Raw genomic sequence first — 14,961 nt, 5'->3', positions numbered from 1 at the left:
AGATGTCAAATTTTCGGGAGATCATAGTCGATATTTATGAAATCACTTAGAAAGAGTTCTGGGGACACTCTTAGAGCCTTTAGACTTAAGAAACCTTTGTTTTTTATTTTTAGCATGTTATAATCTCCAAAGAATATTTTTTAAATGTCCGCTTCTAAAATGTGCTCCCTGCCTTCCACCCCCACCAAATATAGCACATATTTGGAGTACTTGTTTAAGCACAATTTTGAACTGTAGGAGGTAGAAGTCTGCTGTGGATTAGTGTAAAGTTAACTTTCTAATGTAAAAAGGTCAAAATTAATGCAGAAACTAGCAAATTCAAAGTTCCACTGAGGAACATCCCAATGCTTTTAGCAATTCACTTAAATGTTGAGGAAAACCACCCCTTTAACGTTTTAAGGGCTTTGAAAGCCTAATGAAGCCTGCTGCTTCCAGTAGCTCCTACCAAACCAACACTTGGGCCAGGACGAGGCTCCTTAGCAGCGTTAAGAGGAAGCAGGCCATCCCGCTCTGGCTACAGCTTCTTGTGGTGCTTCCAGGATTTGTGCTGTGCTGGGCTGATGAAGTACTGCTATCTCAACTGTTCCTTGAGTTTTCCTACTGCTGTTAGTCTACAATTCCCCTTGCAGCAGGAGCCACATCTAAAGACACACCGCCATGGGAAAACATTTTAGTTATTAATTCTTCGAACAAAGTTTCCAAAATTTATTATTTTTTCACATCATAGGCTCTTGGGGGCAAGGTGGTTCTTATGATGTTTAATTAGTTAATTGTCTTTATACATGTCCCAAGCTACTGGGTAATTGTGTGTGAAATAAGAAAATGAGTATGTAGAAGAATACAGACTATTAGAGATATAAGTAAAATGTTAGCTTGGAGTCATTAAAATACATGGTCAGACTTCAATATTTGTGCTTTCCTTAATTTCATCCATGTTAAAAAGGTCCATGTCCTGCAGGTTAAGCAGACATTTGTGCTGCAAGGGGCCGTTGTGGGTTTGGTAGAATTCAGCTGCCCGGCTTTTCTGATTCTGGTGCTATGGAGCTCTGTCCTTTCATTGCCTTTAAACTATTTCACAGTATTAATTGACATGAGGCAAGAACATCTGTTGATAGACATGTGAAAGTATATTGTTAATTACTGTCCTTTAATTCTCTTCTTTACTGTGATAGAAGTAAAGTTTGCCTCTATTAGCCGAAGATCAAGTACTCTTATTCTCCGTGTTGTGTGCGCTTTTTGCTTGTCCTTATATCTGAATGTAACACCATACTAGCTCTCTCTCTAATAAGGTAGTGTGTTTCTTTTATGTATGAATGATAATTATGCTTTCCATTCTTTCATCCTAAAGAGCAAGGTCCACAAATTAACATAAAAGTAGAGCGACTCACAAAACCTTGCTGCTTGAATGCCAGTACGTGCATGCCTTGGTTTGACCCCAAATCAAACTCACTGCCATTGAGTTGCTTCATATGGACCCTATAGGACAGAGTAGAACTGCCCTGTTCTGTGCTTGAAACTCAAAGAACATTTAAAAGGAACACCATTCGAGGCCTTCAAAAATACAAAATCTGTCATTGTAAAGTGGTGTGAACTGAAGATCCCAGAGTTCTGGGAAGAATCGTTACTGTACAGAGCCATCAAGTTCGTTCTGACTAGTATTGACCAGATGTTCAGGGAAACAAAACTTGGTTGGTCCCGTGTCAGCCGCACCATCTTTATCGTTGCAGCCCATTGTTGCAGCCTCTGTTGTCACATCCTCTCATTTTCCTCACTTCTGCTGACCCTCTACGCAGAGGGTAAATGTGATAGGCTTCTGGACTGGGAGTAGACCTCCTTTCCTGCTTTGCAACGCTGAATGAATTCACGCAGGCGAAGCACTTTTGTAATCCAAGTGAGTTTTTCTGGAGGAAAGGGCAGTTTCAAGTTTTACAGTCTTAAAAAGGTACATGCTATTTCTGGAAAGCTTGCCAGACCCATGGAAACTGTGCTGGGCTTCGTTACTGTGCGGGGCGAAAAAAAACACGTGGAAAGAATACAGGAATGAGGAGTGTGAAACCCACACGTGAGGAGCGGGGAGGGAACATGCAGATGCGAGTGCACCTTGCAGGCACTGGAGACTCTCCACTTAACAGCATGCACCTGAGCAAGAGGAGAGTAAAGAGGGCCTGGCAGTGGGCAAGAGGTCTTGCTGGGCTGGGAGCCTGGCTCCTATTCTCTCCTGCCCGCCTGGCTGGGGGAGGCGTGGTTGAGGGCAATGGCCAAACTAACTGGCTGAGTCTCAGCCCACCTGTGTGATGTCATGAGGCTGGGCCTAGTCTATATGCCCAAGTGGATCTCCCACCTGCGTTCACGCGACTAAGTTTGCACATGCCCAGTTCTGGATTTTTCTGTAGGTGTCCAATTAATATGCTTGATCTCCCTGCAACCCCTCTGTTGTGGCCCTATGCAGTTATTGGGGAAGAAAACCAAAACCCTTTGTCTCTAATCTAGTGACTTAATAAAGGGACCAGTTCCTACTGGTAATATGTCCAAAGTACTTTAGGGAAGTCTTGCTATCCACACATCTAAGTAGCATTCGATCTGCACTTCTTCCAAGAGAGATTTGTCCATTATCAGGCAGTGCATGATATATTCAACGTTCTTTGCCCACAGTACAATTCAAATGCACAGTCCTTATCAAGGGAAAGGTTAGGGATGGAAACACTGCCTTCAGAAGTTTATAGATTTACATAGAGGATGTGTCAATGAACCATCGTTTCATATTTTTATATTCTTATTTCATAAAGGTTTCTATGATTTTACAACAATTGTATTTGACCTACCCTCGTATTTATATATACATATAAGAAAATACAAATAGATTCCATGGGTTTTATATAATTCAATTTTTAACATTAGCATTTCTCCTGCTTCAGTGTAAATATATGTGTATGTGATTAGTATTTTGATATACATGCTTGGTAATATCACTAAACATTAAACAATTTTATTGTTAATTAATATTGTGTGTGTTCTCTCTCCATGTTCCAGAGAATTCTGTTGATTTCAGATGCTTAATAAACAGTCTTAATGTATTCTCTCCAAACTGGCAGGTCTTTTGCAAAATGCTTTAGATAATGTGATGGATAAAATACCACCAAAGCTTGTAGTTTAGTAGGTGATCGCATTAGATCTTCCACAGGCAAACATTTAAGATGAAATATACAATGTCATTTGTTTCAAATGCAAACCCTCCAGAGGCACTGGGAAATTAAAGGGTGGCATAGGATAGTACTTCACAAAAATACAGGGGAAGTATATATCTATTTTTATTTACATTTATATAACAACAATAAAACTAAACCACACCCACGGCCATGGCATTGATTCTGACTCACAGTGACTGTACACAGCGTTTCCAAGGCTGTCAATCTTCGTGTGAGAAATTTGCTTCTTCTTTCTCCTGCAGAGTGGCTGCTGGGTTTGGGCTGGCCCAACACTATCTGACAGTGTCACCAGGGCTTTATATATCTACATAGTTATCTATGTATCAACAAGCGGAAATATCCACTTATCTATACAGAGATTGAGATATATATTGGTTTGTGTTCATCACTTTTACTTTTCCAAGGAAGGCAAGTGGAAGTAGAATTAAATTGGGAGTTTTTTACATTACACATTTTCATTACATCTATTGATTCATCGAAGTGTAACCTTCATCAAAGGGCTTAATATTTTAGAATTTAATTTTTATCATCTATCAAAACCAAAACTCAGTGCCATCGAGTCAATGCTGACTTATAGCCTTGCTAATAGGACAGGGCAGCACTTTCCCTGTGAGCTTTTGAGACTAAATCTTTACGGGAGTAGAAATCCCAGTCTTTCTCCCCGCAGAGCAGCTGGTGGTTTCGAACAGTCGATCTTGCAGTTAGCAGCCCAATGCGTAAACCCTATATATATATTTTTGCCTTTAGTACTTTAATGTGTCATTGAACTAGAAAAAGTCATGACTGCTGAAACGTCAAAGTAGAGGGGCTGTATCTCTGTTCCTGCCCCGCTGTGACTCTAGATGTCATTTATCTTGTAGGTGTAGTATGCTTCTTAGATCAGAGACTTAAGTTGCTCCTACATAGGCTGAGGGTCAGGGCGGCAGGGTGGTGTGGTCTTTATGCATTGGGCTGCAGTATGTGTGGTTGGTCCAGTAGAACCTCGGACCTCGACGCTAATCCGTTCTAGAAGGAGCAACGAGATGCGCTGCAGTCAAGTTCCGAAACAACTGTCCCCATAGGAAATAACTGGAAATGGAGTAATCCATTCTCAACCACCAAGTTTTTACCCTAACCTGGTCTTTTTATATAAAACAGTATGCACAAATTTCAAAGTAAATAAGTTCAGAGTTAAATAATATAATTTAAGTAAGAAACACAACATTAAAAAAGTTTTTAACAAACTACAGTTTGGCCCAGTCCTTGAGACAGATGAGGATCTGGATCTGTGGACACGATGTGGAGAGGAGGGATGGAAAGAGAGTCACTGTTTGGAAGGGGAATCCCCTTCCATAAAATCACCTGTAGCTGCTTTTTAGGAGTTTTTTCTCCTTCTTTACCTTTTTTTCACTAGGACCTACCTGGCTGGTTTTCTCTAAAACGAACAAAAAAATCTGTCTAATGTGGTCTGCTGTTGGCATTTCCTTAACTATTTTCTAAAAGGGTTTACTAAATTATCATCAACATAACACAGTTAACCAGTTCTTTATCATGATGATTCTTTTCAAAACACTCTTTCTTAGAACCCATGTTTTTTATCCAAAAATAGTATGAAAAGCCATGAAAGCTAAGAAAATTGTAGCAAAACACTTGGAACACAGCCAAAAAAGGTTTAAACAACACATCGGCACAACGCCAATTAACGCTGAGTGACCAAAACACAAACTGCTTTTGTTTACAGAATTCACGAGTGTCCGGTCAGATTCCAATATTTTGTTCAAGCTCCCAGACAAAATTTTCTCGATCTTCCGTGTGGAAATCCGATGATGTGGAACACTGATTCGATCCGGTACCGGGTTCTGCAGTGGTTTGCAAAGGCTAGCAGCTCGGCTTTCCCCTCCGGTCTCAGAAACCCCCGGGGTCACTATGAGTCCCCATTGCCTCCGTGGCCAGGAGTTCGGTCTGTGGAAGGCTGACTGTGGGTCGTGCTTCTGGGAGAGGAATGCAAATTGCTCCTCTTTTCTCTCCAGGATCATAAGGTTTGATAAGCTTACCAGCTTGTTCTTTCAAGGAACTATCAATTCCTAAATATTTTCAGCAAATTTTGAATTACGATGGAAAAATGAATCTAAAAGTGAAGGTATGTGCTTCTTGAGAAACACAGGTAGGACACTTTATCTCTTGAGTGTATAGATCAAATACCATTATCACGTATGGTTTAATGTTGGAAACTATAAAACCTTTTTACACATGTGTTTCTCTGCCAGGTAGTTATTTTCTGAAGCCCTGACTTTGAAGTATTTATATTTTAATCTATTATAGTTTGGGGGGAAATAGCTCTGCTACGCATGCTAGCTTTCAGTGTCTGTTACTGGCTGTTTGTTTTCAAAATATGATTTAGTCTAGGAAAGAAATTGAAAAACGCGAAATACTGTAATGAGACAGTGGAGTAATCAAACATTTATTCGTGTGCCTTCCCTTTGGGGGAAGGCAGGCTTTGGTGTGTGCGATCTTCCGTCTAGCAAAGGCACCATATTGCAGAGTAGCTTATGAAGTCAAGCATGCATCTTTTTCAATGTGCTGCTTTCTTTCATTTACTATATTCTCTTCTATTTGGTTGCCTCTCACAGGGATGTGATTTGAAGAAAAAGGTTTACACCATTCATTTAGGGTGTGGTCTTTGATCACAGTAGCCAAGAAGCAAAGTCTCCCAGCCAAATTTTATTGGCAATCCAAGAGTAATCAGGGGAATTAAGAAAATATATTTGAGCATCTTGAGATGGAATGATGTAATTGTATTATTTTATCCCCAGTTATTTTAAGAAAACCTTGCTATCCCCTTATCTTCTATAGACATTTGTATTTTCAGTGGCTCAGGCTACAAAGCCATTTGATTTTACCATTAGTCTCTGTTGTTAATGTTGCTTCATACTAACAAGCTAAAGTTTTAAATAATTGCTAGAGTACCTTTAGAAGAAAAATTGGCTATATAATTTGGATTGTCAAGCCAGCTGGGAGTAAGAAACACAGAGGAAGTTTGGGATTTTATCACCTTTGGGATTGTATCACCTGAGATTTTTACCATGCATTCCTATGGAGTCCTGGGAAGCTGCGAATGTGGTAAAGTGGGTGTGGAGAAGAAAATAGCAGAAATAAATGTAAACTATTTTTTCTCTTTAACAGTATTTTAAAATGAGTCAAATACATTTTTAATTGATAAACTGACTTTATATTCACCTATTGGAAACAGTACAACATATTTTACATTGGATTATGAAATATGGATGTTTTACTAAAAGACAGGAAGATCTTTTCTTTTTTCCAGTCTTTAAAGTAAATACATATTCAAAGGATCTTAAGGCATACCATTTATTCATATTCATATCTATTGAAATACTGTACATCCACATACTTCAATAAATAGTTAAAAACCTGACCTCTTTTAAAATCATTTTTGGATTTCAAAACAAAAACCAAAACAAAACCAATTTTTATTCAAAAGATTAAATAGGTAACTCTTGGCTGTGTCACAAAGCTAAACACAATGGATAAATTAACAATTACTCAGTAAATTTGATTAACATAGTTAATTGGCTTTGATAATCCAGTTTTTCACCTCCACACATAGGGGTACATATACATATGTTTGGGGTTTTTTTTGTCCTGAATTATCTGGGTTATTTTCTCAGTTTTTCAGTCTACTTTCTAGATATAGCTTAAAAGTTCTGATGAAACATTCGATTTTCAACTAAGTTCTAACCCCCCAAATGTGGCATTAAGTTCGAAATTCTCTCTCTGAAATCTTTTAATGTCACAAAGAAAAACAAAAACAACAAAAAGCCCAGGGTTGGCGGAAGGGAGCCAAACAACTGAAAGGAAAAAAGAAAAATCCCAAACCCTACAATTTGGGCAGTACTTTCCATAATATAATTACTGCATCATAGGAACTTAGTGGTGTAAAGGACCTATGTTCCCAATGGGATTCTTAGAAAATATAATCACACTGCTTACATTTAAAGCAGAATGTAACCGAAAACGGTAACTCTCCTAATATTCCAGTCTGCCCTTCAGTAAGTCTTTTTAGCTCTTTTCCTTCTATTCTTTCCTTTCTTCCTTCTTCTCTTTCTTTTCTGTCTCCTTATTTACCTTCCTTCCTTTTCTGGATCTCTCCTTTTCTCTCCTCTGTTCCCCTTTTTCTTTCTTCCTTCCTTTCTTGGAGAAAAAAACCAAACCTACAGGGGCAACACAGTGAGTTCCACAAATGAAACTTGTGGAACTTAAACAATGCTGAAATGAATGGCTAGAAAAAGTTGTTATACATCAAAAGATAAATCAATTTTATAAAACTGCTATTCTGAAATTGCAACAATCTTGTACAGTCAGGACTGATAAAATGGAATAATCAAACATTTCTTTATGTCCATAAATGTAAAATCATCTACTTGAACATTATATGCAATACATTCACACAGGAAAGCAAATACTGTAGTCTTATTTGAACAATATTTAACTCATAATACTCATGATTTCACTCTGTCCAGGGCCCTATGGACTGGGAATGCTGCTGTGATACAGAAAAACATAGTCAATACCTCCTCTATTTAAAAATGTCACCCAAGAAAGTCTCTTCTAACATAACGGCAAATACATGTAGCTACCGAGCTATGACTGTACTTCTGTCACATTCTATGGAAAAACACCAGACTCCACAAATTCGGAATCATGACAACACTTCGAACTAATTATTTGGTTCATCCATAGTTAGACCTCGATTTACCTCACACTTACCCTACACACCTTACAAAGAGGAGGTATTTTTAACGCTAGGAAAGCAGTCACTGAATAGGATGCAATCTTGATCTGTTTCTTTTCCCCAAGCAATGGTACTGATGGGTAACACTTTTGTGGTAGCACCACTATTTCTGGTAAGTAGATTAGTATGGAGTGTGCCACTTTAAAGCTGCAATACAAAAACAATACTTGGTATCTTATTCACCAATTCCACAAAAATATTTTTTTTAAAAATCAATAATAATCCAAGTTAAAATGTCCTATTGTTAAAAATGCCTTTAAGCATATCAGTCAAAATAATGTAATACATTATCACAGTTATTGAATTTAATAGCACTCTGCCGTATTATTGCCATTTTGTGGGGAAAATATTTGTGCCCTTTTACTTATACTTCATGCCTTCTTCTTCAAATAGATTTATGGTGTACTTTGGGACTAATTTTTTTTAATATCATACTTTTCAAGCCATATCTTCAAGGGCAAAACATTAGATGTTTTCAATATGTACAAGCTCTGTGATATTTCTTGTGTCTAATTTTACTATCAAGGGTTTATTCTTGTAAAATGGGACCATTTGCAGAAATGTCCCTAGGAGTAATTGATAACCATGCTACATATAGAACAGCTCTCCTGGCTATGGAATTTCTTTGTCATTGCTGTGTGCTCTGGATTAAATTTCAACTCAGCGTGACATTGTAGGACAGGGTAGAACTGCCGCATAGGGTTGACTGGGCTGTCATATTTAAAGGAACAGATCTGTAAATCTTTTCTCTCATAGAGTAGCTGGTGGATTCGAACTATCAACTTTTCAGGTAGCAGCTGAGTGCTTAATTGTTGAGCCATGAGGCCTCCTGGGTATTTCTTTAATAGAGTGAAAGCATTGACTTATTCCTGTAATGTAACACTTCTTAGAATAATAGCACTTTTCTTGTAAGATGCAATTTTCATTCTTTAAATCGGGAGTAGTTTACAGATATCTTAAAAGAAGGGCTAACACATGAGTTTTGATGGTTGTTATAGTCAGGGTTTTTTTGTTTTGTTTTTACCCTGTGTTTGAACTGAAATGGTTATAGAACTTAAATTTATTGTAGATTTCGTTATTTCAGGGATTAATCTGCTGCACAATAGCATATTGTACTTGTTGAAATATAATTTGGAGCATGATTTTGTACAACATATATTCCAGACTGAATGATGGGCTCACAGAGAGTATGTGCACAGTTCTCCTGTCTAGAGGAGAACTCTAGGCTCGGTCCCCCAAACGTAGCTGCTACAGAACCAAATTCAGTTGGAGTGTTTATCAACTAGTGTTATTAGGTGAAGGGACTTTGTGTCCTTTCTGACAAACCATGTTCAAGATTTTGGTTTGGAATAGTGAAAGGCAGAGTTGCTATCTCTGTACATATATTTTTAAGTTGCTATCTATATTGCTAGGCAATCTTACATGGTCTGTGCTGTCATTTTAAAGAGAATTATTTTCCATAGTGGATGTAACTTTGAGCTACAACTAAAGAAATCATACACTAAATTTATCTGTGCTCTGTTAAATTGTTTTTCATCCCCCAAACTGAGTTATTGTGAGTCAAAATTATCAAACCACACTGGTAATGAGGGAAGAAATTTTTACAGTCTAATAGCGTCTTCATTCTTTAGAGATATGATATAGTTTAAGTCTACCGTTTTGGCTTCCTTTTGTTTTCAAATTTTAGCATCTAACAAACAGTTGTAATCATTGGAGATGAAGCTAAAAAGATTAGTTTATGAGGGCACACCATGCTGAACTTACAGGAAGGAGAAGCAGAGGTGCACAGCCAGTTATATGACAAGGCTCATTCCTGAAACCTGAATATCATGCGAGCAGAAAAATCTAGATATGTGCTATATTTTGAAGAAATGATCTGAAGGCAATATTATTTGCTTTTTTATCAAAAAGGAAAAAAAATGCATCTTTGTAAATGTGGATTGAAACAGGGAGCTGAATGCTTGTACTGCAGCCTTAAAGAATCACATATTCACTGCAATATTCGTTTTTGTAAACTACAGCCTGCAACCTAGCAGACCATGACTGAATGCTTTTGAAAAGTTGTAGATTACAAACATGAAATCACAATTAATATCCTCTAAAAGTAATTTCAGAGCTTTCACATCTTAAAAAAAGGACAATGTGTACTGCTTCACAAGGTAATGTAGCTAATCAAAAAAAGAGTAGAATTAAAGTATTTACATAATGAGCAATTCTACAGAAGGCGATCATCCCCATGTAAGCACTGCTGATTATATCCCACGCTGCTTTTAACAAACTGTACCAGATTGCATCCAGCCATCAGCACTTTCAGAGAATCCTTAAAAGCCTTTTTTGGGTCTTTTAATTTATTGTAGCATGGCATTCTTCAGGTAGAATATGCTGGTGAAAGAGGACAGTGTCAACACAAGGTGCCAGCAGGAGAATACAATGTCAGCGCTCCCGGTGACTCCATACTGGGCAGTACTTGGAGCTGGAAAGAAATGGAAAAGATTAAATCAAAACCTCATTTGTGTCTTATCGCATCTTGACAAATATCAAAAGGCAGCTGGGTCTATTGGGAAGAGCACTGGCTTTTCAGAGTCACACAGCCTTAGGGTCACATCTGGTTCCGCTGTGTGACAATGTGTGGCCTGGTTGCCTGATCTCTCCAAGGTTCAGTTTTCTCAAGGGCAAAATAGAAACAATATAATACAACTGGCAGCACTATAGTGAGAGTTGGAAATGATGACTATACAGCGCATTAATGGCCTGTAAACGTAATTGGGCCAGACACATGTTAAGAACTCAATAAACAACAACTAACATTATTATTCCTTTTACATGCATTATAAGATTTGCATTAGTTAATAGTATTCACTCATGCATATATTTGTAGATCATTTTAACAAATGCGTTTAGCCAAAACTGCACTAAATACAGGAAAAGGAAAGAAAAAGTTCCCCTCCAAGGTAATTTTGTGTGTATGCTCTATGTGGGGAGAGATATTTAAGCATAATATAATCTTAGCAACCTGAAATTTCATATGTAAAATACAGTGACTGAGCCAAGCATGTATTAAAATCTGCCAGGACAAGAAAGGAGAGTTGTACGAGAACTTTACCACAGGAGATGTCCATTTGGGCAGCGCAAGCAACATGTGTGAAGGATCTAAAGATAAATAGGCCTCGCTGAAAGACAAGGTCTGCAGCCTGGTAGGAAAGTAATTGAAACTGCAGTTCCAGCCAGGAAGAATGATTTTGGTTGTAATGAAAGAAAAAAAAGTTTCCTTTTATACTGAAGGTGATTTTGAAGTAGTTAAATAGGTAGAATTGCATGATTACCTGTATACATTACAAAGAACATAGCTTTATATCGAGAGAAACTCATGCGAAGTGGCCATAGCACTCCCTGCAGAGTCACCGAGATAAGGGTTCTGTTGGGGTCTGTTGAAGGGAGAACAAAGACCTCCTTCCAGCAGATGGCGCTGGCTGCCTTGAATGTGCATTATGTGATGTTCCAGAAACTGCATGTCACAGACATGGTAGCCTTGCTCCAGATTGACTCTCTCTTGCAATAATACTACCAAACACAAAATCCACCCGCCAACATATTTTAATCTGTCTTTTCTTAATAAAACATGGATTTAAAGAAATTTTTCTAGTAGAAAAAATAAATAATGTAAAAAATAAATGTACTATTTCATTCTCACATCCATTACTCAAATCCAGGGACAATGTTCGTAACACTGAGTTTGAATTACCAGCAGTTAGTTTTTAATGGTACTCTTACAAATGACTATATTTCCATGCAATCAGAAGAATAAATTGTGTTGTTTACACTTCTAATAAATTAAAGGGAAAAAGATGCATTGACCAAGCTAGGGAGAAGTTTCCTTGACATTACAAGTGTAATTGTTGATTCCAGGTGAGTGGAATTTAAGCACTGGGTTATTAATCTTTAGGAAAGAGAGAGCAAACTTAACTATATAATGTTTCTTTTTGAATTACAAATGAGCTTCTTATGTGAAAAAACAACATAGAAAATAAGTCATATAAATAATTCTAATTTAGGGTCATGAAACTATTGTAATTACTTTGTGTGGTTCAAGACTTAGAAACATAATTTTGGGTCTTCAAAAAGTTGAATTTATTTCAATTCTATTTCCCACAACATTTTTGAAATCCCATTCTAACATTTTTCTTTTTAAAAATTCAACTAAATATTTTTTTGATACCTGAGTTCTCAATGACCTCAGCTTCAGAATAAGAAAAGCAGATAAAAGAATTTTATGAATAGAAAATATATTTTAAAAGCTAAGCATATAGTTCCAAAGTAGATTAATTTTTTTTATTTTGGTAAATTAAATAGTATGTTAAGTGTGTTGAATCTTGAGAACCTTCCCTTCTCCTGAAACTGAATTAATTCTCCCTTTGTGGTTGTTAGGAATCATACACATTCTTCTATTATACAACTGCATTGTAAATGTTCTTTACATAATTATTTCCCCAATTAGTAAATTCTCCTAGGTCACATCCCATTTATCTTTGTGTTTCCCTAATCTGGCAAGGTCTAGTACATAATATATAATCAATAACTATGTGATTCAACTATTCAATAATTCAACGATGTATTGAATAAATAATTTAATTAAGTAAATAGTTCAGAGTGAAATGAGTATTTCTATCGTGTAGATAAAGTCTCTTCTAAGCTAAGTCACTTGCCTATATGCTAGGAAATCCATTAATATTCATTGATTAAGCATATATTTATTGAAGTAGGCATGAAACACTGTTCTGAGTACTGAGATTACATCTAATAAGATAGGTGTGGTCCTTTTGCTACACAATTCTATAGTGTATCCTCTACCTTCAATGCCATTTGTCTCCCAAATGTGCCTGTCTCTTCTCCCACTTCTATTGTCTTCACAAGAATAAGATGCATCCACAATATAGGTGTATATGTAGGTTAGTATCACTTTATAATTAACCACCATATTTTCTTTTACTTATGCCTTAAATTGCTATCATTTTTATTTTTAATTAAAATAAGCCTGAGCTGGGTATAACATCACCGACCTTCAACCATTATGGACAATGGACAATGCAGAAGCACTTCGGACAATCAATAGATCAGAAGCAAAAGGTAAAGTTAGTCCAGGAAATATGTGCTCTCCTCCCTAATGCCAAGTTATGGTTCATCAGTCAGATGCCATACTGAACATATTCGATGTGCTGATGACTATATTACGCTACACAAGGCAAAGATAACTAAAACCTAATCCACTTTCTGAGGAAGGTTTCATTTGGAATATAAATAAAAGGCAAATATGTACCATTAGGCTATGTATACAGCTATAAAAATAGATAAAAACCTTCTATATACAAACATGGGAGGGTTTCCTACGGAGCCATAGGCCAAGGTTTGTATAGAAGAGTTAAAGTTAAATAACACAAGCAAACAATCAAGAAAACAGAGAGAACTATAATTATTATGTTATAAAATGCAGAAATCATAAACATGTCATTACACTTAAATTTTTTAAAAAATGGGTAGATAGTAGTCTATTTTTGGATTTTCCAGTATATATAACTTTATTCACCTTGATTAGTATTTATTTTGTGCTTATCTTGTGTGCGTGTGCATGTGATAGCTACATCAACTGTCCTGATAGAGAACACAGGGTTTATGATATTAAACTTAGAGGTCCTAGTACTATTTCAGTAAATCAGATTTGCTTGACAAATTAAATTCAAACCAGGTACTTTATGTAAAGGAATTATAGAAAGTGATTGATAGCTATGGGTGTAACTAGCACCAAGACTGAGCTCAAGAACCCTCTCCATTAAAAAGAAAGAAAATTCTTCATAATATTCTCCAGAACAAAATACCCACTGCTGTGGAGTTGATTCTAGCCCACAGACATCCTATAAGACAGAGTAGATCTACCCCTTGGGGTTTCTCTTTAGGTTTCAAAGAATGTACATTTTACAGAAGCTAACAACCTGAACTTTCTCCCTACGAGCAGCTAATGCGTTAAAATTGCTGATCTTTTGGGTAGAAACCCAACGGGTAACCGCTATGCCACCAGAGCCCCATCATATAAAATAAGCACTCCTAGTATGTAGGGACTTGTAGCATCATATCAACATGTCCATCTTGCCTGAGTAGATAAAAAGTGTTGTAAAGCAAAGGTTTATTATATATGTCTTTAATAATGCATTTGGTACTCAGTATATGCCCCATGAAAGTTTATTTAATGATTAAATGTTCGCATCCATTCCTGCATTGTCACTGAAAGCATGCAAGGAGACATAATATTTTGACTCATTTTCCCAGAAGAATATTGTCTTTCTTCACTCATAGTTTTATGACTTTTTCTATCCTAAATTTTAGATCCATTGATATTATTTTATGGCCCGTACAGTATTAGACGATCTCCATTCAACACCCTGAGCAAGAAGATAGATTAACAGATACATTGTATAGGGGGCGAACAAGTGAAACTTTTTGACATTACCCTCTCACTACAAAAGCCAGTGAATGTATATGAAGCTGTATCTCAAAAGAACGGCCCTGGATTTCTTAATTGTCACCCAACTGTGCTTCTATGGTGATCGAATCTGTTGTGGCCTTTCATTCATGTTGACAGTTATCATGCTGCTACTTTTCTCAGTAAATTTAGACAGATTAGACCTAGGATCAGAGAAGGAGTTGGGACATAGGAAAGGTTTAAATTGATTGAGTGTAAGAAGTATGTTAGTCTGGGTTGACTAGAGAAAAAAAATGCAGAGACATCCGTATGTGTGTAAGAGAAAGAAAGAGCTTTATATTAAAGAGCAATTGTACATTAAGAAAACATCCCAGCCTAGTCCAGATCAAGTCTGTAAGTCTGATATTAGCCCATATGTCTGATACTAGTCCATAAATCATCTTTAGACTCACACAGCCATGCAATGATGTTGAATGCAGGAAGATCACAGG

At 36.9% G+C, this 14,961-nt stretch overlaps 1 protein-coding gene across 1 annotated transcript in view; it reads right to left on the bottom strand.

Annotated features, from left to right (window-relative positions):
* Positions 1 to 8,926: 8,926 nt before the first annotated feature.
* The window catches only part of NEGR1 (neuronal growth regulator 1), a 1,031,997-nt gene continuing 1,025,962 nt past the window's right edge, over positions 8,927 to 14,961 (bottom strand). Inside the window, exon 7 of the mRNA XM_004699331.2 lies at positions 8,927 to 10,471. Coding sequence (XP_004699388.1) covers positions 10,347 to 10,471 — 125 coding nt within the window. The 3' untranslated portion in view covers positions 8,927 to 10,346. The remainder of the gene's footprint in view (positions 10,472 to 14,961) is intronic.

The sequence above is a fragment of the Echinops telfairi genome, unplaced genomic scaffold, assembly GCF_000313985.2.
Source record: "Echinops telfairi isolate 266 unplaced genomic scaffold, ASM31398v2 ScPeMD7_443;HRSCAF=831, whole genome shotgun sequence".
Classification (NCBI taxonomy): domain Eukaryota; kingdom Metazoa; phylum Chordata; class Mammalia; order Afrosoricida; family Tenrecidae; genus Echinops; species Echinops telfairi.
This window is presented reverse-complemented; position numbering and strand designations above follow the sequence as displayed.